The sequence below is a fragment of the Panulirus ornatus genome, chromosome 6 (assembly GCF_036320965.1).
Source record: "Panulirus ornatus isolate Po-2019 chromosome 6, ASM3632096v1, whole genome shotgun sequence".
Lineage (NCBI taxonomy): Eukaryota > Metazoa > Arthropoda > Malacostraca > Decapoda > Palinuridae > Panulirus > Panulirus ornatus.
Window position 1 is genome coordinate 49,643,931 of NC_092229.1, and position 22,500 is coordinate 49,666,430.

General features: G+C 43.9%; 1 protein-coding gene and 1 long non-coding RNA gene across 5 annotated transcripts in view; one reads left to right on the forward strand and one right to left on the reverse strand.

Annotated features, from left to right (window-relative positions):
- The window catches only part of LOC139749218 (uncharacterized), a 384,303-nt gene that overhangs the window by 170,907 nt on the left and 190,896 nt on the right, over window positions 1–22,500 (forward strand). The gene's annotated exons all lie outside the window — the stretch shown is intronic.
- LOC139749217 (zwei Ig domain protein zig-8-like) overlaps window positions 1–22,500 on the reverse strand; it is a 122,158-nt gene that overhangs the window by 17,510 nt on the left and 82,148 nt on the right. For all 4 annotated transcript variants that reach the window (XM_071662911.1, XM_071662913.1, XM_071662910.1 and 1 more), the window contains exons 4-6: window positions 9,873–9,949; window positions 8,269–8,405; window positions 1,057–1,225 (exon numbers count right to left, since the gene is read on the reverse strand). In XM_071662911.1, the coding sequence (XP_071519012.1) occupies window positions 1,057–1,225; window positions 8,269–8,405; window positions 9,873–9,949 (383 nt within the window). The remainder of the gene's footprint in view (window positions 1–1,056; window positions 1,226–8,268; window positions 8,406–9,872; window positions 9,950–22,500) is intronic.

A 22,500-nucleotide genomic window follows, 5' to 3' on the forward strand; every position in this document is an offset into this window, starting at 1 on the left:
GAGAGAGAGAGAGAGAGAGAGAGAGAGAGAGAAGGGAATTTTTCTCTTCTTTTTTTCAATTCTCTCACAAGTGGTATCGAAGCCAAATCCGAACAAATGCAATTTTCAACGCCTGCCCGCCCGAACGATTTGCATAGAAAATTGCACGGCTCTATGCTTTTATTACAGACCCAAAGAAAACGTCGATTCATGCGAGATGAACAGTGGGAATATAATATACACACCGTTTTCCAATATGGCCGACGACAGGAAGAAGAAGAAGAAGAAGAAGAAGAAGAAGAAGACGATGCATTTATCGAAACGGCTTGACTTTCCAATGACTATCAGAAATTTTTATTTTTTTTCAGTCGTTTTAGTGTCCTGCACCATATATATATATATATATATATATATATATATATATATATATATATATATATATATATATATATATATACATATATATATATATATATATATATATATACATATATATATATATATATATATATATATATATATATATATATATATATATATATATATATAACGTGTGTGTGTGTGTGTGTGTGTGTGTGTGTGTGTGTGTGTATTCATGAATGTTTTCTAGATGTAAACAGTTTGATACAAGTTTTGCGTAAAAGATGACAGCATTGCGTCATCCACGTATCCCTGCGTCACGCGGAACTGTCAACGTTGCGTCTTACCCACCTTACACCTGCTTGAAAGCTGTGCGTTAGATGCGTCTTGCCCTTGTCCTTTGCGTCAGACCCGCTTGACACCTGCGTCCGACCTTACTCACACGGCGCGTCGTACCCCTTGCGTCAAACCTCGCGTCTAAGTTTTGCGTCAGAGTGAAGCACTGCCCCACATTGCCTTACGTCTTAGAAGCACGTCAAACCTCCTCTTTTTTTTTACCTCCTTCCGTCACCGGATGCGTCAGTAACCTCCCCTTCCGTCACCGGATGCGTCAGTGACCTCCCCTTCCGTCACCGGATGCGTCAGACGCATCGCCTTCCCAAGCCCCCCCTCGGACGCAGGCGTCGCAGTGAGGGCCCTCCTTCCCCCCCAACTCACCTGACGCCTACGTCGGGGGCGTGGTAGACCTTGGCGTCGCCCCTCGACCACACGACGGAGTCCTGGGGCACGTGGTAGGCGTCGCAACGGAGGTCGATGCTGGAGCCGACCTGGTAAAACTTTTCGTGGATTGCCTCCCCCCTGCCGTCGAAGATCTCCAGCCGGGGCACTGCAGAACAAAGAACATGGAGAACATAACATGGAGAACATAACATGGAGAACATAACATGGAGAACATAACGTGGAGAACATAAGGTGGAGAACATAACATGGAGAACATAACATGGAGAACATAGAATGGAGAACATAACATGGAGAACATAACATGGAGAACATAACATGGAGAACATAAAGTGGAGATCATAACATGGAGAACATAACGTGGAGAACATAAGGTGGAGAACATGACATGAAGAACATAACACGGGAAACATGACACAGAGAATATAACAGACGTCATGACACAGATGATATGGGGTACGTAACAGAGGACATAACACAGAGAACATGAAGAACATAACATGAATAACATAACATAGAGAATATAACACGGGGAACATGACACAGAGAATATAACACAGAGGTCATAACACGGCAAACATGGGGTACGTAACAGAGGACATAACACAGAGAACATGAAGAACATAACATGGAGCACATAACACGGGGAACATGGCACAGAGAATATAACACAGAGGTCATAACACGGCGAACATGGGGAACGTAACAGAGGACATACCACAGAGAACATGGAGAACATAACACGGGGAGCATGGAGAACATAGCATGAGGAACTTAACACAGAGATCATGGAGAACATAACGTGAACATAACACGGGAAACATGACACAGAGAATATAACACCGAGGTCGTAACACGGAGAACATGGAAAACTAACAGAGGACATAACACGGAGAACATGATACGGAGAACAGTTAATATACTTCATTAGTGGGTTGTGCAACCCAAGTTTCATTTAAAAAAAATCAATGGTTTTTATAACCCAAGTTTCACTTTAAAAATATATGATTTTTCTTTTTTTATCCATGTCTCATTTTAATGTCTGTTGCCTTTTTTTTATACCCGTGTTTCATTTTAAAAATGTATTGATATTTTTAAACCGTTTCAGTTCAAAAATCTAATGGTTTTTTTTAACTCGATATATATATATATATATATATATATATATATATATATATATATATATATATATATATATATATTATCCCTGGGGATAGGGGAGAAAGAATACTTCCCACGTATTCCCTGCGTGTCGTAGAAGGCGACTAAAAGGGGAAGGAGCGGGGTCCAAAAGAGGGAACAGAGAAGGGGGCCAGGTGAGGATATTCCCTCAAAGGCCCAGTCCTCTGTTCTTACCTTTATCTTGCTAACGCGGGAAATGGCGAATAGTATGAAAGAAAGAAATATATATATATATATATATATATATATATATATATATATATATATATATATATATATATATATATATATATATATATATTCAGTGTTCCAAAATTCAGGCTAATTTCTTCCCTAATTTGTTTTCCAATTCTGTGCGCCTCCGTCTCTGCTAAATCATTATATTGCCCCCGCGCCAAGACCAGGACGATTATTAAGTCGAAATGCAGATATCTTTGACGTTATCTCTTCTACCCAACTATTGCCAACGACGAGATGGTTCCTCCGTTCTTCTGCTAAACAGAGACTCCGCCAAATGTGCCTTCGAGGAAAAACTTCTTCGGCGTTCGCAACTGCATGAAGGCACTCGCTTAGTGGTGCTTCGTAGTGTTTGATAAGATAGTCTAAAGCATAGTTCCAGTAAGATAGTCTAAAGCATAGTTCCAGTAAGATTGTCTAAAGCATAGTTCCAGTAAGATAGTCTAAAGCATAGTTCCAGTAAGATAGTCTAAAGCATAGTTCCAGTAAGATAGTCTAAAGCATAGTTCCAGTAAGATAGTCTAAAGCATAGTTCCAGTAAGATAGTCTAAAGCATAGTTCCAGTAAGAGTTGTATTGATCGAGGCTATGGACGTAAAGTAGTTGTGGGGCAGTCAAAAGTGCGTTCGTCATTGGCAGCGCCAGAACTTTACGTCGAGGATGACGACAAAATTATCAACAATCGCATAGATGATCTCGAAGGGCTTTTGCAAGAACTCCCTCGAGGGAACCAGGGGAACAGATCGAAAGGTCTTGACGTAAGTGGTCTGTACTTCCATAGGCAGCGAACTCAAGTACACCCACAAGGCCTTCCACGACGTAAACATTGAAAAAAGAAAAAAAAAAATAATGTCCGCCATAGAAACAAGTGCAAATTGTACCTGGAAGCGATCATAATGGTATTAGTGCCAATGTCTGGAAAGAAGATCTTCGTCCCCTTCTGTTCACAAGTGTTCCAGGTTCTAGGAGGTCTTCGCGCCCCCACTATCTGTAAAAGCAATCCAGAAACGAAGAGGTCTTCGTCCATTTCTCCTCTCCCTCTGTCCAAAAGAGGGTTCCAGGCATGAGGAGGTCTCTTTCTCTCATCCCCACAATTCTGTCCCCAAAGAAACGTTCAGTCCAGATGCTCAGCCACCTCCTCCCCGTCAGTTCAAGAAGAGTTCCGTCACCAGAGTCTTTCGGCCCCTCTATCCTCAAAACATTCCAGCACCAGGTCCCATTCCTTACTTCCACAAGACATTTCCAGGCATCAGAAGGCCAGTGTGCCCGCCCGCCCGTCCACAAGAGCGTTCCACTCTCCAGAGCTTCATCTCCCTCTGTCCATGAGAAAGTTCCAGGAACCCAAGCGATCGCTGTAACCTCTCTGTCCACAAGCACCTCGCAGGCTTCAGAAACCCTCCTTCTCCTTTCCCTTCCCGTCTACAGGAGTGTGTGGCAGGAGGGAAATCTTGGGAGCCGCCCCATCGTACACGAGACCGACTCAGGTGCCACAAGCAACAGGTGGAGGCAGGAGGAGGTGGTGCTGGAACGCCTTAGCACAACCTCGTTACCGCTCGCTCACTGGACGAGGAAATTCACTTAAGGAGGCAGAGGCAGGTGTGGGGGTCGTGTCCGTGAGTGTGTGTGCGTGTGTGAGGAGAGGGAGTGGTATATGCAACAGTGTGTGTGTGTGTGTGTGTGTGTGTGTGTGTGTGTGTTTGTGTGTGTTCATTTACTTCCAGATCTGGTCACCGCATTCGGGTGTAAATCGACGTACCTTGTAAACAGAACCGTAAATATCGGATGCAGTTTTGTGTTTGGTCCAAATGTTGGAATAGCCTACAAAAATTTTCGATGGAAATCAAACAATGCATTTCCATAGTTCCGTGTTATCGACTTGCAGCAATTTCCCGCCAGAAATTCATTCACATTACGATACGAAAATGAACGCAGAATAACTTGATTTGAATTGAAAAATTTCAGACGAAAATGAATCACACTTTAATCTGATGAAGTAGAACACGGGGTCCATCTTGGGGGGGACACGTCAGCATGTATTTCTCTCTCTCTCTCTCTCTCTCTCTCTCTCTCTCTCTCTCTCTCTCTCTCTCTCTCTCTCTCTCTCTCTCCCTCTCGAGATCATCGGCTCAGCCAAAATAAGAGATAAGCTCCTTGGAAAAGAAACTATGACGTCTAGAGATAACGTATCACTCACGAAGATTGGGGAGGACATAGAAATTACGTGATTCAGTGGTTGAAAGTCCTCGATGTCTCTGATTAGGAGACACTGATTGGTACCCTTTGTTGAGATTGTGTCCTTTAATTGATTGATTACTTGAGCTAATCAGTAGTTTTTTTTTTTGATATACGGTTGATTAGCTCAAAGTTCAGCCAATCAGCATTGACTCTTGACGTCCCTAGTTCAGCCAATCAGCATTGAATCTGGACGTCCCTAGTTCAGCCAATCAGCATTGAATCTTGACGTCTCTAAGCAGCGGATTGGCTGGGGAGTAGCGCTCAGGCGAATCTGTACTCACAGCTAATAATCATTGGTCACTTTGATAGACCAAAGATAATATTCGACCAATCAGCGACCGCCAGTTAACTGGGCCCAGACACGTCAACCACTTAATCACCAGCGGCCTCTGAGGTCGTCGACCTGTTAATCAATTGGGTTCAATAACCCACCAATTACAACGGCGAGATCCTCTTGCTAATATCGTGATGTCCTTAGAGAAATACCTGACTACGTCTCCAACACAGAACACCTGTTCATCTGTGCTGCTGTCATTTAACTGATGTTCTAAATAGCTTTTCAGCTGCCCAGAGGTTAAGAATTGTAGGTGAGGTGATAATTCTATTTAGCTTTTAGCTGTCTGGAGTTGAACCATTCTAGGTGAGGTGACATTCTGTATATATATATATATATATATATATATATATATATATATATATATATATATATATATATATATATATATATATATATATATAAATATATATATATATATATATATATATATATATATATATATATATATATATATATATATATATATATAGCTTTTAGCTGCCCCAAGGTTAAGAATTCAACCTTACCCAGATCCTTTATCTGTCATACACTGTGAGTTCGTTTTGCTCTGAGTCTACCAGTGTTGGGGTAAGAGGTCAAACTATACGCTGTGTGTGTGTCCCCTTTGCATGTACGTACATCGCATGGTTCTCTCTCTCTCTCTCTCTCTCTCTCTCTCTCTCTCTCTCTCTCTCTCTCTCTCTCTCTCTCTCTCTCTCTCTCTCTCATGTGGCCGGGAACTCCCGACATTCGTGGTGATGGGGCTACGAACCCCCCCCCCCCCCTCTGTCTCGAGTTTTGAATCTGTATCAGCTCCAACAGAGTATCTTTTGGGTACAGGATTGCCATGATGCCACAGTGAGGTAGACATCGGTTAGATATATAGATAGATAGATACACACTCAAGGGACAATATCTGTTTATGTGGTATAGACGAAAAGAAAAATACATTCACAAACTATTACAACCACTGTAGTATCATTTTTTTTCAGTGGGAAATAATACATTCACAAAATATTTCAACTACTGTAGTATTATTATTTTTTTTCAGTGGGAAATAATACATTCACAAAATATTTCAACTACTGTAGTATTATTATTTTTTTCAGTGGGAAATAATACATTCACAAAATATTTCAACTACTGTAGTATTATTATTATTTTTTTTTCAGTGGGATTTGGGGGGGCGGGGGCGCGGTGGGAGGTGGGGAGGTACGTGAACGTGGTAAATACGTCTGTGAACAGTATTAACATAGATGAGACTTTACATTCAACAAACCCTGAACTTATTGACGTGTTCATAATCACATCTACCGGTGCGGCAGCGTGGAGAATCATATTTACATATGGTTTCTGGTCTAAGTGTGGTCCCCCAACCCCCTCATTGGTGGGTTTGGGCGGGATGGTGCCATTTATCTCCAACATGATGAGGTTTTGTGGCGTGTTTCACTAGACGATTTTCCTATTTTTCAAAGGCCATTATCGTGCGGGAGATATCCCTCAAGTGTTCTAAAAGAGGGACGAAAAGTTTATCATGAGTGGATGGTCCACCTCAGTGTATAGATGGAGGGGTGGGAGGTCTTATCTGCTTTTCTTGTGTTATCAGCCAGAAGCAAATTTATGATATCCTCGACTGTTCTTGGTCGAATGGAATGGATCTTCCACGTGCTTCCTTCGTGGACAAGTCCACATTTCCGTGCCATCATCCACTTACCCACAGCTGAATCACCATATTTTTTTTCGTGAACTCCTGACTTTCGTCTTCGTGTTCCCTTCTCACTTTGTCGTTCCAGTTTTTGCCAGTATTTCCAGGATTTTTCCCCCAAAAAAGTTCTCCACAGACTTTCCATTCTAGTGATCTGACTCCAGAGGGGCGTTTTCCTCAGTCAGTTTCTTTGTCTTCGTTTGAACAGAAGATTCAGCCTCTTTGCGATAGGTGATAGTAGTCACCGGGATTAAAGGCGTCTTATCATTGCGTCTACACTGGAGAACGGCTGTGTGATAAATCCAGAACCGACTCATGTTAGTAAGAGAATCCTGAGTGCCTTTATCCTCAGACTTTCCAATCTAATCATATACTGGAAGCCTTCGGCTGTGGCGAGGGAGAGAATTCCAGTTCCGTGGTCCAGTCCCGTTCCATATTGTCCAACGACCCTCGAGCAAACTCCCGGCTTTAAGGACACCTGTCAGACACAAAGAAGAACAAAGAAACACAAAGGAATCCAAATAGCAACAGACCACTAGGGTCCCTCCGAGGGTGTTTGTGATAGTGGAAGATTATCAGAAACTCACAGATTACTGTGGTCAACTTTGGATGGTAAACAGATGATACAGAGTGAAAGACCTGCATGCTGGATGTGTGACTGAAGAGGTGCAAATTTATATAAGTCGTGGACATGAAGAGAAGTATTGATCACGTCTGTTCTCGAACGTTTCTGTGGTATTGTAGATGATGTAGAACGATCAGCTGAAGATATATTTAAGCCGGGTTCTGTATACTATCTGGAAATACAGGAATGAGTTTTATATCTTTTGGAAACACAGGAATCATCTGCCTTTCTCCTGGAAATACAGGTATTAGCTGTATACGTCTTCTGAATACAGGAAAACAGCTGGATACCCCCTTAGAAACGCTGGAACAGGCTGTATACCTCCTGGAGATCTAAAAATCACCTCTGGATGCTTAGTTTGGCTGGAAGATCGTCATTGACTAACATATATACACAAGAGGCCACGACCTTCAGATTGCCAAACTCTCGAAGACTTGATACAAGAAGCCAGTTGGCTAGCGAGACTTAACATCTTCCCTATAGGGAAGATGACGCATCGCCATGACGGGAATACAAGGCGACTCCTTCCTAATTCTGTCAAGCCCAAGTGGTTTATATGAGACATGGATGTCATAGAAGAAAAAAAAGGAGATTCACAGTACGATGTATGGTCTTAGATCGTGATATATATATGAGTCTTTGTGGACCATCTCAAGCCCATTGGACAAAGACTAATGACATTTGATGTAGGGTTAAGAAAGGAATCTTTTTAAGGGCCTCTAGACCCGTTTTGAAGTACAGGGGGAGGGAGACACACACACACACACACACACACACACACACACAAACACACACACACACATAATTCATATCGAGACGTGAGACGTAATCAGGAGAACTAAGCTACCAGGATAGGTCGAAGCGACGTAAACAAAAGGAAAACGTCTCTTACCGTACACGGAGAGGTAAACCTTCCGTATCTTTGGTGGGTGGGATGATACCTGGCATTCGTAGGCACCCTGGTCCCCTTCCTCGGCAGCGTGGATCACCAGCTGCCAGTTGTTGGGTTCGACGAATTCCAGCTGGTACCTGGAACGTCACCAAGATTCCATCTGTTGGTTAACGCTCAGAATAGTGAGTGATTAAAACCCTCAGCTGGTTAGCGGATAGGGCCATCTACAGGATGTAAGAAACGATCTAAGAGTTTGGTATTAATCAGCACTCTTAGATAATCTGGGATTGATTAATCACAGGGTATAAGGTCTTAGAGTCTGTATTTGATTGATCACAGGGCATAACATTCGTTCTGAGAGTCTGTATTACTCCGTTCTCAGATAACCAGGGATTGATCAGCCATAGGGCATGATAATCGATCTCAATCAATATTAATCAGTTTCCTCAAATAATCAGGTGTTTATTGAACACAGAGTATATCAGTTAGAATGATGATCATTACGAATGAGTTCTTTCAGATAATCAGGAATTGATTAACTACTTGGCTTATTACTCGATGTGACAGGTATTATACTAATCACTTGTCTCAAATGATCAGGCATTGATCAAGCACAGGTCATAAGCATCAATATGAAAATCACTATTAAAAATTTCCTCAAATAATCAATAATCATTCAGTTGCTGTGCGTGACAATTGATCTAATACTCAATCAGTTCTCTCAAATAATCAGGAATTGATTAATAATGTATTCATCATTTTTCTCAAATGATTAGGGACTGACCAACCAGAAGGCAAAACAGTGTACATGACAGTCAATATATTAATCAGTTCTCTCAATTAATCAAGAACCAATTAATTCTCAATTAATCAGGACCTGACCAATTCTCTCAATTAATCAGGACCTGATCAATTCTCTCAATTAATCAGGACCTGATCAATTCTCTCAATTAATCAGGACCTGATCAGTTCTCTCAATTAATCAGGACCTGATCAATTCTCTCAATTAATCAGGACCTGATCAATTCTCTCAATTAATCAGGACCTGATCAATTCTCTCAATTAATCAGGACCTGATCAATCACAGGAGTGCAGAACAGGTGGGGTCAAGAAATGCGTTTGGGAGGAAAGGGTTTGAAGAATTTGACCAGCGTCAGGTCTCATCTTTCAAATTACTAAGGAGCCATTCCAACCACGGGAGATTGTCAGAAGAGGGCAAGGAACGAGTTGAGAGAGAGAGAGAGAGAGAGAGAGAGAGAGAGAGAGAGAGAGAGAGAGAGAGAGAGAGAGAGAATGGTTTTGAATGAAGGGAGTCAGGGAGGTAAGGTTGAGAGATACTAGGGGAGGGGGATGAGACCCTTTACCTTAGAACTCCCTTACCTTTAGGGAGATAGGGAGAAATAGGTAGTCGTAAAGAAATTGTTGATTACACACATTAAAAGAATTACTTTAGCACTGCACACACACACACACACACACACACACACACACACTCACACACATATGCACTTAGGTTTCTCTCTCTCTCTCTCTCTCTCTCTCTCTCTCTCTCTCTCTCTCTCTCTCTCTCTCTCTCTCTCTCTCTCTGACTCGCTGACTCTCACCTGTCGTTGCTGTGGTAGGTGGTGGAGCCGAAGGTCAACAGGTGGATCGTGTCCCCTTGTCGCCTCACCCACGACACCTGTTGAGAGAGGAGGTGAGCAAACACAGGTGGAGACAGAGTGTCCGTTGTGTCGTCCCGCTCCACGACGCCGCCTGTCAAGTGTGGGGGGAGTGAAGGAGGGAGGGAGGAGACACACAGGGTGAGAATTGGCGTCTTGTCGTCGCCTCACAAACGACAAGACGAGGCGTCGGTGAGATGGTTTTTTGTTCGTGTCGTCTTGTCGTTCCAACCACGAACACCTGTTTAAGGATAGAGAGGAGGCGCAGGTGTAAGTTATCGTCTTCGCTTCACACACACACACGACACCTAAGAAAATAGACGGAGGACAAGTGAGGTGGCTCTGGCAATGGTTCCTGTGTTTTGGAAGAAAGGGACTTGAGACGGAAGACCCCCATATGGAAGTGGATGGTGTTCAGTGGCAGTTTACAGGGACGAGCTGTTTGCTCTCTCACGTCTTGAGAGTTACAAAAAATTACATGAAATGAAATTTCTGTTCCTATCTTAGTTTTTTTTTTACAAATCTGAATTTTTCTGAAACTAAACCCGTATAAACGAAGTGTTAAACTACCATTTTTTTCCAAGGCAAGGATACGTAACTTGTCTTTGAGGTTTCGCTTCATAAGGTAAAGCAACACCATGGATTTTATTTCTGGCGTTCGTGGTGTGGAAAATGAGGCAGACACAGAGCTGATGTGGACCACCTCTGCTGAGGACGAGGTCGAAGGGCTCTAGAGCCATTGCTTGCTCTGTCGTCGCAGAAGGGAGTCATCGAAGAGCTTATATAACAATGCCAACTACCTCCCCAGACCCTGTTGACGTGGCTGGCATCGAAGGAGTGTAAATAAACGTCTTACCGTGAGTTGAATGAATGAATACAACGGCTGGTGCTAGAGGGAGAGAGAGAGAGAGAGAGAGAGAGAGAGAGAGAGAGAGAGAGAGTGTGTGTGTGTGTGTAATGGCGTAGGGCAGCTGAAGTTTGCCTAAGTTGACTGTAGCGTTTGAAAGAGGATGTCTGAATGGAACCATTCCCGTACCTCCTCTTTCTCTACCATCTCTACCCATGCGTTGAAGGCGGGGGAAAGGGGATAGGGGGGACAAAAGAGATCCTTTTGTGTTCGTCTTTACGTTAAATTCCCGTGGGAGCCTAGCTCTTTACGCGCTTTGTCACTAGGAACTAAACAGCCTTTGGAAGCGATGGTGTTGGATGATGTTTATCTCAACGACAGCGAAGGCGACGCATGGGAGGAGGAATGGAACCATGGCAGCGTTTCTTATCAGCTGTGAAAAAGGATGTACGTGTCGCTTGGGATGACTGGCGAAGGAAGGATCTCAACAGAGGTTCCTTCCTAGGATGCTCCGTGGCATGAAAGGGATGGGTGGGAAGATGGGGTCATCAAAGATTGGCTGGTCTCCTAGGCCTTTGGAAGTGCTGTTAACCTCTTGTATTTATCACTCAAGACTTCCATTGCAGTTAGTGGACATTGGGGAAAATTTGGATGGACTGGTTTCACAGGCGGCAAGCGAGATTTTGATAGCCGTCAAGACGTGTGGGAAAGTTTTTTTACACATTGGTCGTAAAAGACAAGCTGGCAAGCTGCAGTAAATATTCTGTCGAGGTAGAATATGTAAAAGAGGAAATACACACTTGGGTGAAATCATCTCCGGTGACCTAAGGCCAAGTAAACAGATCACAGAAGTAAAGATAGGCCAGTGAGGTTTTGTGTATTCATCGGTACAGCATACGATATCAAGTTTGAAAAATTAATTCTCACTCTGCGCAAGTCACTGGCGCATCCCCATGTTGATTACCGTGTTCAGGAAGACATACACAGAATGGAAAGAGAGAGAGGAAAGCCATGAGGAACCAAGATGGTTCCCGAGATGAGAAATGTGTGTGTGAAAGGTAATTAGACGACTTGAACTTATTCATCTTCAGAAAGAAGTAGTCAAGGGTTGATTTAGATGATGCAGATATTCAAAATAATTCAAAAGGGTTAGATAATCTCGACCTAAGAAAGTATTTAAGACTGACTTTTGTCCGATTTCACACAGGTTAATGTACACAGAGTCAGTGGGCAAATGTTTTTACTTCGAATGAGATCGAATACCTTTTATTCTCTCGAAGAGAATTGGAAACATGGAATTTTGTACCAGTGAGGAAGTTGTGGAATATGCAACCTGACAGCTACTTTGCTTGAGGTCTACGAATGACATCATTCATTGCGCCTTCGTAGTTACGTATCACTGTTAACAAGAAGTTCCCAACAAGGCGTTAAAATCATCTCCTCTTCTCTAAACCCTACTAGTCCATTCTCTTTGCGGTCTGCTTCCACTATCACAAACCCGCCTCGAAAAGGATCCAGCGATCGGATACTCCTTGCCTTGATGTGCGTGTGTTTGTGTGACCCCCTCTGTGATCCTTTCCATCGGAGTTACGCAAGTTATTGTGTTGGGATTCTGGGGTCATATTTTCGATGCGTTCCTTCCTCCACCGCAGCCGTCAGAGGTTCCTTGACGCCTGTAATCAGCTTACCCTTTGCTCGAGTGATTGAGGAGAAGTGCTGGAGGAGTTCCAGAGTCGCTCTTGATGTGATTTGCGACGAAAGGGGATTGGGATGATTCTGTGGGTGATGAGTGGCTGGAGGATTTAGATACCCAGGTGTGGCTGGTGTCTGATGATGGAGGCTTATATGGGCTGGGTGATGGAGGCAATATGCTAGGATGTGGGGTATGTGTTGGAGGTACCATACCAGGAGTTGGGGTATGTGATGGAGACACCATACCAGGAGCTGTGATATGTGATGGAGGTACCATACCAGGAATTGGGCCATGTGATGGAGGTATCATACCAAGAGTTGTGCTATGTGATGGAGGTATCATACCAGGAATTGGGCCATGTGATGGAGACATCATACCAGGAGTTGTGATATGTGATGGAGGTACTATACTAGGAATTGGGCCATGTGATGGAGACACCATACCAAGGAGTTGTGGTATGTGATGGAGGTATCATACTAGGAATTGGGGTATGTGATGGAGGTCCCATACCAAGTACGTGGGGGTCATGTGATGGGGACGGCATACCATGATGAGGGCCATGTGATTTCCATGTGAAGGTGCGACTTTGGGAATTTCAGGTGAGGTTTTTCGCATACATCTCTATGGTCCCCCTCCACTTGAGGAGAAATACCAGCTGTAGTAGAAATAGAATGGCCTTGGATGTATTATATCCAAGAGTTCGTATCGTCCTGTTCAAGGGTCGTACCATTGTGCTAAAGGGTTGAAACGTCGTGCTCAAGAGTCGTACCGTACGTCTTGCTAAGGGCCATATCGTCGTGTTTAAGGGTCATGCCGTCGTGCTCAGATGGCCGTACCGTCGTGCTCAAGGGCCGTGCCGTTGTGCTCAAGGACCATACCATCGTGCTCAAGGGCCTGTGCCGTTGTGCTCAAGGGTCGTACCATCGTGGCTAAACGATTAAGGTCTTATACCCAACCGTGAGACTTCGTTCTCCACCCCACCTAAACTTGCAAAAAAAGAAAAAATTACAAAGAAAATTTACAAATTACAGATATGAACGTTTCCATGCCTCTGTGCATGATGTGTCAGACATAGGATCAGACACTCGTATAGATCATGCATTGTGGAATGCCTCTCATACAGTTGTTAGGATCGCCTGAAAATGCGTCATGCAGAAATAGAGAAAACTGTTAACTCACGTCTCATTATGGTTTACCACTTTTTTGTACCTGCCATTAGCGATCGTTAGTAATAAATGATATGATAAATAGATAACGTGTTTATCTGATGGGGTTTCATTGTTCTTCAGTCAGTTGAATGACACCTAATGCAATCCTTCGTTTATCTATAACGAACAGATGATACGTGACACTGGTAGAGCGAAGGGATTTTCCCCTTCCCCCCTTTTGCCATTCGTTAACACTCACTTTATCTACTTATAACACCACCGGCTTGATCTGATGATCTGCTGAAGTCCCACTTAAGAACGCCTCATCATTAATCCATGATGTAATCCTCGACTTATTCTCATTTTGGTTTGATGGTCTCCCACTTGAGCCTCGGTCGTCGCTGGTATATTCCCTCATCCTCGAGCAAATGGTTCGAGGAATATGGTACGTATGCTGGCGGAGTGACATTGGCTGCTTCCACTAGCACTCTCCCTCGTAGCTCTAATGACCCTCGGGACCAGATGTGTCTGCAGGCTTGTGCTTTGGAACATCGGCTTACGTCAGGTCGTAGTGCCAGTGAGATGTTCGGGGGGTTAGTCATCATGGCCTCCTTCATCCAGACGCGACTGCAGAGCGAGTGTTTCGGTACCTCGTCAGCATCAAACAGAGAGGGCCAGTAAGGCGTGGGTAATGGGGGCACCCGATGACTTTCATGGTGGCCACGTCGTCCAAACGGGTCTGGAAAGGGGAGGGGGTGTTCGGGGTTTGTTTGGGGTGTGTCACAAAGGAAGACTAAAGGCAGTGGAGCTTCCAGACCTTGTGAGCTCGACTGGCCAAGCCTTCGTCCTGGAAAGGGTTCACAGGGACTCCATCGTCCCGATGAGTCCTTTGGAAGGGCGCGCGTTGAGGATGTGCCTCAAAGGAGTCCAGAGGCAGTACGGCTTCCAGACTCTTTGCGTTCCAGTGGCCGAGACGTGCTCCTGGAATGATTCCTCGCGACCCGTTCGCCCAGACGAGCCTGGAAGGGCGCGTACTGAGGGGCGTCTCACAAAGGAATCCAAAGGCAATTTAGGTTCCAGGCCCTGTGAGCTCCAATGGCCAGGCCTTCCTCCTGGAAAGGATATATGACACCTTCGCCCAGACGTGTCTGGGGAGGCGCGTGTCACGGGTGTCTAGCCAAGGTTTCCAAAGCCATTGTAACTTCCAGACCTTATGAGCTCCATTGGCAGAACCCTTCTTCGTGGAAAAGCTTTCATAGTACTGTTACGTAAGGTAGTAGATATGATATAAGTGTCAACTGGTCCCAATAATAGATGTTTAGAGTCCCGTGATCAAACGTTTCTCCTAACAGCCAATGTTAGAGTCATGTGATCAAACGTTTCTCCTAACTGCTGATGTTCGAGTCTCGTGATCAAACGTCTCTCCTAACACCCGATGTTAAAGGCCATGTAAGCAAACGTTTCTCCTAACAGCCACTGTTAAGGGCCATGTAATCAAGCGTTTCTCCCAACAGCCAATGTTAAGGGCCATGTAATCAAACGTTTCTCCCAACAGCCGATGTTAGGGACCATGTAATCAAACGTTTCTCCTAATAGCCGATGTTAGGGGCCATGTCATCAAACGTTTCACCCAACAATCGATGTTAGGAGTCCTAAAATCAAACGTTTCACCCAACAACCGATGTTAGGGCCATGTCATCAAACGTTTCCAAGACGGTGAAACGTTTCTTGTATGTACTTGTGGTCTTGCGTCGTCCATAATGTTATGTATAAGAAACCCCCTCCCCCCCCAAAAAAAAAGGAACCCCTTGATGATCCTTTCCTTGTGTTGTATACGATAGAGTGGCCAGACTCTCCTGTCTGTTGTGTTCGCCCCATGTAACATGTATTGCCTTCTTTGGTGAACTCAACCGACGGAGTTGAGGAACTCGATTTCAAAAGAATATATATGAAAGAAAATGGGGAGTTGGGGGGAGGGTCATTTGGAATGGATTGTGGAAATCGTTGATTGTCTTCTCGTTCTGGTCAGTTGTTTGTACTTGAAAGGGAACCGAATGACCACACGACCTTAAAATAGGTCAAGGTAGGGTCCCCTCACACGTCCAGTACCAGTCATACACGAGTCGTGACCTCAGGCCAGACAGTTTCGAGAACAACGTGTCTCAGCGCCAGCAGGAGAAGGGTAATGGAGTTGCGATTACGATCTCTGCTTAGTCGCAGCCTTCTGCTCTGGGAGCCGTGTTCCCTCCCTCTGGATCATTCCCATTTTTTTTTTTCCTCCTTGTCTTTCATTCTCTTTGATTTCGTTCCATTTCTCTTGTTATTCGTCCAGTGAGCGAAGGGACTGCTTATGCATTCTGTGGATGTGTTTTAGAGACATCAAGTTATGGGAATTATCTATGCATATTACACGTGACAGCTAGAGAATGGAGGGAAGCGGATGTGGAATTTCTTCTTCTGTTCCTGGCGCTACCTTGCTAACGCGGGAAACGGCACTCGAGCATGAAAAGAAAAAATTGTGTGTGTGTGTGTGTGTGTGTGTGTGTGTGTCTAAACTATATACCACTGTACCTTGAGACTCGAACCCAGGTCCATGTGCTTGGCAGCCAGGTGGCCTAACCCCCCAGGAGATGCTGCGGTTTAAGCTCACCGTGGCCTGGGAAGGTGGTGTTCAGGCTACCTTGCTGCCACACAGAAGGACCCGGGTTCGATGCCCAGGGTATAGTGGAAAGAAAATGTACATCAGATATACATCCCACGTACGTATCATGCATGTTTGACGCGTTGACATAGTCGCCCTCTGTGTCTCACTCTTTGACTCACGACACATCACTGTGTCTCTGTTGTCTCATCTCATTCCTCATAATTCATATGGCTCAGTCTCTCATCCTCATTTAACCCCCTCACCCCCTCACGCATACAGACTCCTTCCCTTCCTCGGTGTCCATTTCTCAATACCATCCCCCATTCTTTCGCACGTACCATTCCTTCACACTTGACAAAATCTCCCTCACACATACCATACCACCCACCCTACCCCTCCCTCGCTTGTCTTTCAGTCCTCCTCCCTCTGGCATCTCCTCATTCACTGGATTCCATTCTCCCTCACTCGCTTAAGTCCCCTTCCTCCTCCTCCTCCTCCTCCTCCTCCTCCTCCTCCTTCTCCTCCTCTTCCTCCTTCCCGGCCCGCTCATTGTTTGTATTTTTCCCCCCCCCTCGCTTGCGACCTAAGCCAAGTCGTTTCCAAAACGCGCGCGCGCGCGCCTCCGTCGCATCGTTTCATACACCTCCATCCTCCAAAAGAAAAGAAAAAAAATATATATATAAACATTCCATTAAGCAGACTTGATCCGGAATCCGTTTTTGCACAGTCGCCTTTTGCGTTCCTTCCTCCTATATTCTCTCTCTCTCTCTCTCTCTCTCTCTCTCTCTCTCTCTCTCTCTCTCTCTCTCTCTCTCTCTCTCTCTCTGATGTTTCTTTTTTTTAATAAGATAGACGCCCACAGCTTTCATCATCGCATTCCAGGGTGATCATCTTGTTGAACTACAGGCGTTCGAATCCGCGCAGCGCTTGGTAGGTACAGGGTTCGAATCCCCCGCCGCACAGTATTGATAAGGAAAATTTTGATGACGAGGCAAATCCGGTTGTTTGGATGCGTGATACATAACTGTCGTTCCTTTAGGTTTTCTTTTTTTTCCCCTCTATACCATTTGAAAAAAAGAAAAATATATATAAATATATATATATATATATATATATATTTTTTTTTTTTTTTTTTTTTTTTTTTTTTATACTTTGTCGCTGTCTCCCGCGTTTGCGAGGTAGCGCAAGGAAACAGACGAAAGAAATGGCCCAACCCCCCCCCCCATACACATGTACATACACACGTCCACACACGCAAATATACATACCTACACAGCTTTCCATGGTTTACCCCAGACGCTTCACATGCCTTGCTTCAATCCACTGACAGCACGTCAACCCCTGTATACCACATGACTCCAATTCACTCTATTTCTTGCCCTCCTTTCACCCTCCTGCATGTTCAGGCCCCGATCACACAAAATCTTTTTCACTCCATCTTTCCACCTCCAATTTGGTCTCCCTCTTCTCCTCGTTCCCTCCACCTCCGACACACATATATATATATATATATATATATATATATATATATATATATATATATATATATATATATATATATATATATAAACAGTGGTCTGTTTATATATATATATATATTATATATATATATATATATATATATATATATATATATATATAAACAGACCCCTGTTCTTGTTCTCTGCAACGTAAATAGTAGGAAAGAAAACACGAGACTAAATCCGTCTCCTGTAACATACGAGAGAATAACAACCGTTCCTTTAGCTTTATTTTTACCCCTTCCTTCAAACTGATTCAAAACATCAAATGAAAAATTAGACCAGATTCCTTTAATCACACAGCCTCTGTTGTTTATTTTTTTTTTTGGGGGGGGGGGGGCGGAGGAGGGGTAGGGGGGGTCGTATCCTCCCCACCATCCATAGCAGAAAAGCCCACCCCGTTTTCTACAACCTCTTAAGATAAAAGTACCGCTTCTTTGGCGTCATTTTTGTTAAGACACACACACACACACACACACACACACACACACACACACACACACACATACACACACATACACACACACACACACACACACACACACCATTCCACGTCCCATATTCATTAAAACAAAAAAGGTAATAAAGAAAATGATAACAAAGGTGACGGCCCCGTCAAAACTCTCGCCCCTTTTGAAAAATCCCAAGACATCTGAGCCACTGGCGATACTCCCACCACCACCTTGGGGGAGGAAAAGAAAGAAAGAAAAAAAAAGAGAAATGGATGAAAATGGCCCACTGGGGAGAGAGAGAGAGAGAGAGAGAGAGAGAGAGAGAGAGAGAGAGAGAGAGAGAGAGAGAGAGAGTGGGCTAAGACCTCGGCAGATCTCGACCGCCACCGATTGATGAACACAAGTGTTTCGTAAGTACAGAGAAGGAGAGAAAAGACAAGTGAGAGAAGTTTTCTGATTAAGGTGTCAATAATCACCCTGTCTAGATCAGCCATTTCTCATTAGGGTCGAAAATCCCATCTAGATAGATAGGCCAAGTCTAATTATGGTGTCTGATCCTGTCCAGATGATACATTTCTGTCTATATACGGCATTTCTAATTAGGCTCGATGATTATGATTCTGTCAAAATGAGGACTTTTATAGCCACAGGATCAGCTGATCATTTAACAGTGGCCTGGGTACCATTCTCTCAGAAACATGAACTCATTTGCATTCATTATGCAAACGCTATATTGTCTAGGTATCAGTTTTGCATGTGGCTCGTAATTAATCAAATATCCCGAGATTTCTAAATTATTCATTTATGAAATGAATTATTTACGAGATTCATTGAAAAATGAATCTATTATTTTTGTTTGGTTTTTCTCGTCGATGATCGTATTTCCTTTTCAGATTAATTTCTTGACGTTGTTTTCTGATGTTGATTTTGTGTTCATAAGTTTTGCTACAATATTTTTTTTTTCTCTCATAGGTGTTCGCTGTCTCTCGCGTTAGCGACGTAGCTTAAGGAACATAAAAAGAAACAGTAGTCATATCTTCACATCGTATACCCTGCTTCAGCCCATTGAGAGCACGTCGTCCCCTATATATCACATCGCTCCAATTGAGTCTATCCCTTGCGCCTTTGACCAGTTTGCAGTTCAGGCTGTGTTCAGCTGACCACCACACCTCTCTCTTACACTGTCGCTCCTGACTGGATCAGCTCGCCTCACACCACAGATTGTCCTGGCACTTTTCATTTCCAGCACATCCACACTCTTCCGTCCATTGCTTTCAGGGGCTCAAGATTTCCATCAGTACAACACAGAGTACTGAACTTTGCCTTCATAGACAAGTAATCACTCATTGGACTCATACTGTGGTTCATCTCATCTCTCATAGTTCCATCCAGTGCCATGTCCACTCTCAGGTACCTGAAATATTCCACATTCCCCCAAGGTTCTATCCCATTCAGTCCACTCCTTTTTCTTTCCCCTGCTAAACCTCATAATCTTAATTATGTTCATATTAACTCTCCCCTTCTCTCTTTCACACACTCTCCCAACTCAGACGCCAGCTTCGGCAGTTTCTTACATGAATGTGCCACTAAATCTGTGTCATCACCCACTTTCCCAACTCAGAAGCCAGCTTCGGCCGTTTCTCACATGAATGTGCCACTGAATCTGTGTCATCTGCAAACAGCAACCGGATAAGCTCACACCCTTTAAAACCATCCCCTTAATAGATTACTAACCCGCCATTCTTTCCAAGACGATAGCACTTACCTCCCTCGCCTCCCCATCTATAAACAGATGAAGCAGCCATGAATATATGACACACCTTTCATGCAGACCCGCCTTCACCTGGAACCATTCACCCTCTTCTCTTCCAACTCGCTCACACACGCCTTACTCTGTGAAATCTCCTCACTGATTCTAGTAACTCTCCTCCCACACCATAAATTTGTTAGCACTTTCCACAAAGCATCTCCGTCAATCATATCAAGCACTTTCTCCCAGTCCATAAATGCCACATCCTAATCCTTACGTTTCACAAATATTTCTCACATATACTCTAAAACAAACGTCTGGTCCACCTCCACCCTCTCAGTAACCACTCTCCCATATAACGTACCTCGTATCCACTGTCATCCCCTTTTCTTGAGAAATTTAACTGCACTTTGCCATACATAATCTTACGCAAGGGTTTTCACCGCCTATTTTCATTTCACCGAACCATTTGCTTCACGTACCTCCAAGTTCCATACGACCCATATCCGCCACCTTGTCATCTAACATATTCAAGTGTCCTTAAAAAAAATCAATTTTCTCTATGATTTATTGATCCAATATCACCCTGTCTCTCATTTGCCTTCTTTTTCAGCCTTTTCTCTTGACCTCCACTTTGCTTCCTTTTGTACATCTCCCAATCATTCGCACTCCTTCCCTGCAGGTAAAGGTCACGTTCTTCCCATTTCTCCTTCAGGACCACCTTATCTTCCTCATCCTGCCGCTCTCTACCCTTTTCCGCAAGCCCGCATCCCGCCCCTCCCTCACACCACACATCTCCCCTCTTTATGAAAGTACAATTCCCTAAGTACCTCCCACTACCCCACTTTCTTTTATACTCACCTTTTACCATTCTTCGACTGACCTCCCCGGTCTCTTTGACTCAAAGCCTTCCTTCATTTTTTCCCCGACTCACTTTCATTTTCTCATCCCACACACGCCGTTTCCTCTTTTCCCAAAAGTCACTACAGACTTTTTCCCTTCGTCCTCCACAAGAGGAAGTAATCAGACATCTCACCAGCTTCCTCCCTCTGCACATTTGCATATAAGAATCTCTCTCTCTTTTGTGAGTCTGTCAAAATGTATTCTAATCCAGTCACCCTTAGGTGGGTGATTTTCACCCTAGATTTATTGCCTTGTCTGATTACAACCCATCCCCCCCTCTTGCTGTGGCCGAGTTGTCCTTTACGGCAGCAATCTTGCTGTGGATGTGTCTTGCTTATTGATGTAGGTCTTCATGTCTTTGCTGTGGGTCGACTTCATAACTTGCTGTGGGTCGACTTCATGTCTTGCTGTGGGTCGACTTCATGTCTTGCTGTGGGTCGACTTCATGTCTTGCGGTGGGTCGACTTCATAACTTGTTGTGGGTCGACTTCATGTCTTGCTGTGGATCGACTTCATGTCTTGCTGTGGGTCAACTTCATTTCTTGCCGTGAGTTGACTTCGTGTCTTGCTGTGGGTCGACTTCATAACTTGCTGTGGGTCTGTTGTCCTTCTTCCTTTTGTCTCTTCGCGCTTCCCTGACGCCATATTATTTCATTAACACTCCTTATATATCTTCCTTGAGCCCCCCCTTTACGCCTGCGTCTCATCTCTTCATCACTAGTATATCCATTTCCCTCTTTCTTCTTCTTCTTCTTCTTCTTCTTCTTCTTCTTCTTCTTCTTCTTCTTCTTCTTCTTCTTCATATATTTTTGAATTCTTTCAAGGATGGGTATATTTTTCTGCAGTCGAATTGATATTTATTTTTTTCTTCCCCTCCTCTCTCTCTACTGGAGTCGTTTTCCCGAGTCTATCCATTTCTCAAGATTCTTATTCCTCTTACCTCTCTCTCTCTCTCTCTCTCTCTCTCTCTCTCTCTCTCTCTCTCTCTCTCTCTCTCTCTCTCTCTCTCTCTCGTGACGAACCACTTTTCACCCCCCCATCCTCATTAACCTCTCTCTCTCTCTCTCTCTCTCTCTCTCTCTCTCTCTCTCTCTCTCTCTCTCTCTCTCTCTCTCTCTCTCTCTCTCTCACCTTCTCACCAGCCCAACACAACAATGCCATCAAAGTTTCGCCCGGCCTTCTAGGCCAAAAGCTCTTCAGTCTGTATATATATGCATACCTGGAATCGTGGGTGTCGAACCCCGGCCCTAACCCTAGGTCTCTGACGCAGGGAGAGTCTGTGCACCTGGGCTGGTGGTGCATTGAACGTGTGGTCAGCGTCATTAGCAGGTGTTGTAGAGGTGGTGGTTGTAATAATTGATTATAATGATCATTAACGTCATTATTGTTATAATTAGTAGTGGTAGAAGTAGTGATAGTAGTAATAGTAGTAATAGTAGTAGTAGTAGTAGTAGTAGTAGTAGTAATAGTAGTAGTAGCAGTAGTAGTAGTAGTAGTAGTAGTAGTAGTAGTAGTAGTATATTAACTATGAAAGACAATACAATTTGATATCATTAATTGATGATAACAAGGATGGTCATGATAAGAATGACAACTCATAACAGCGATTATCCT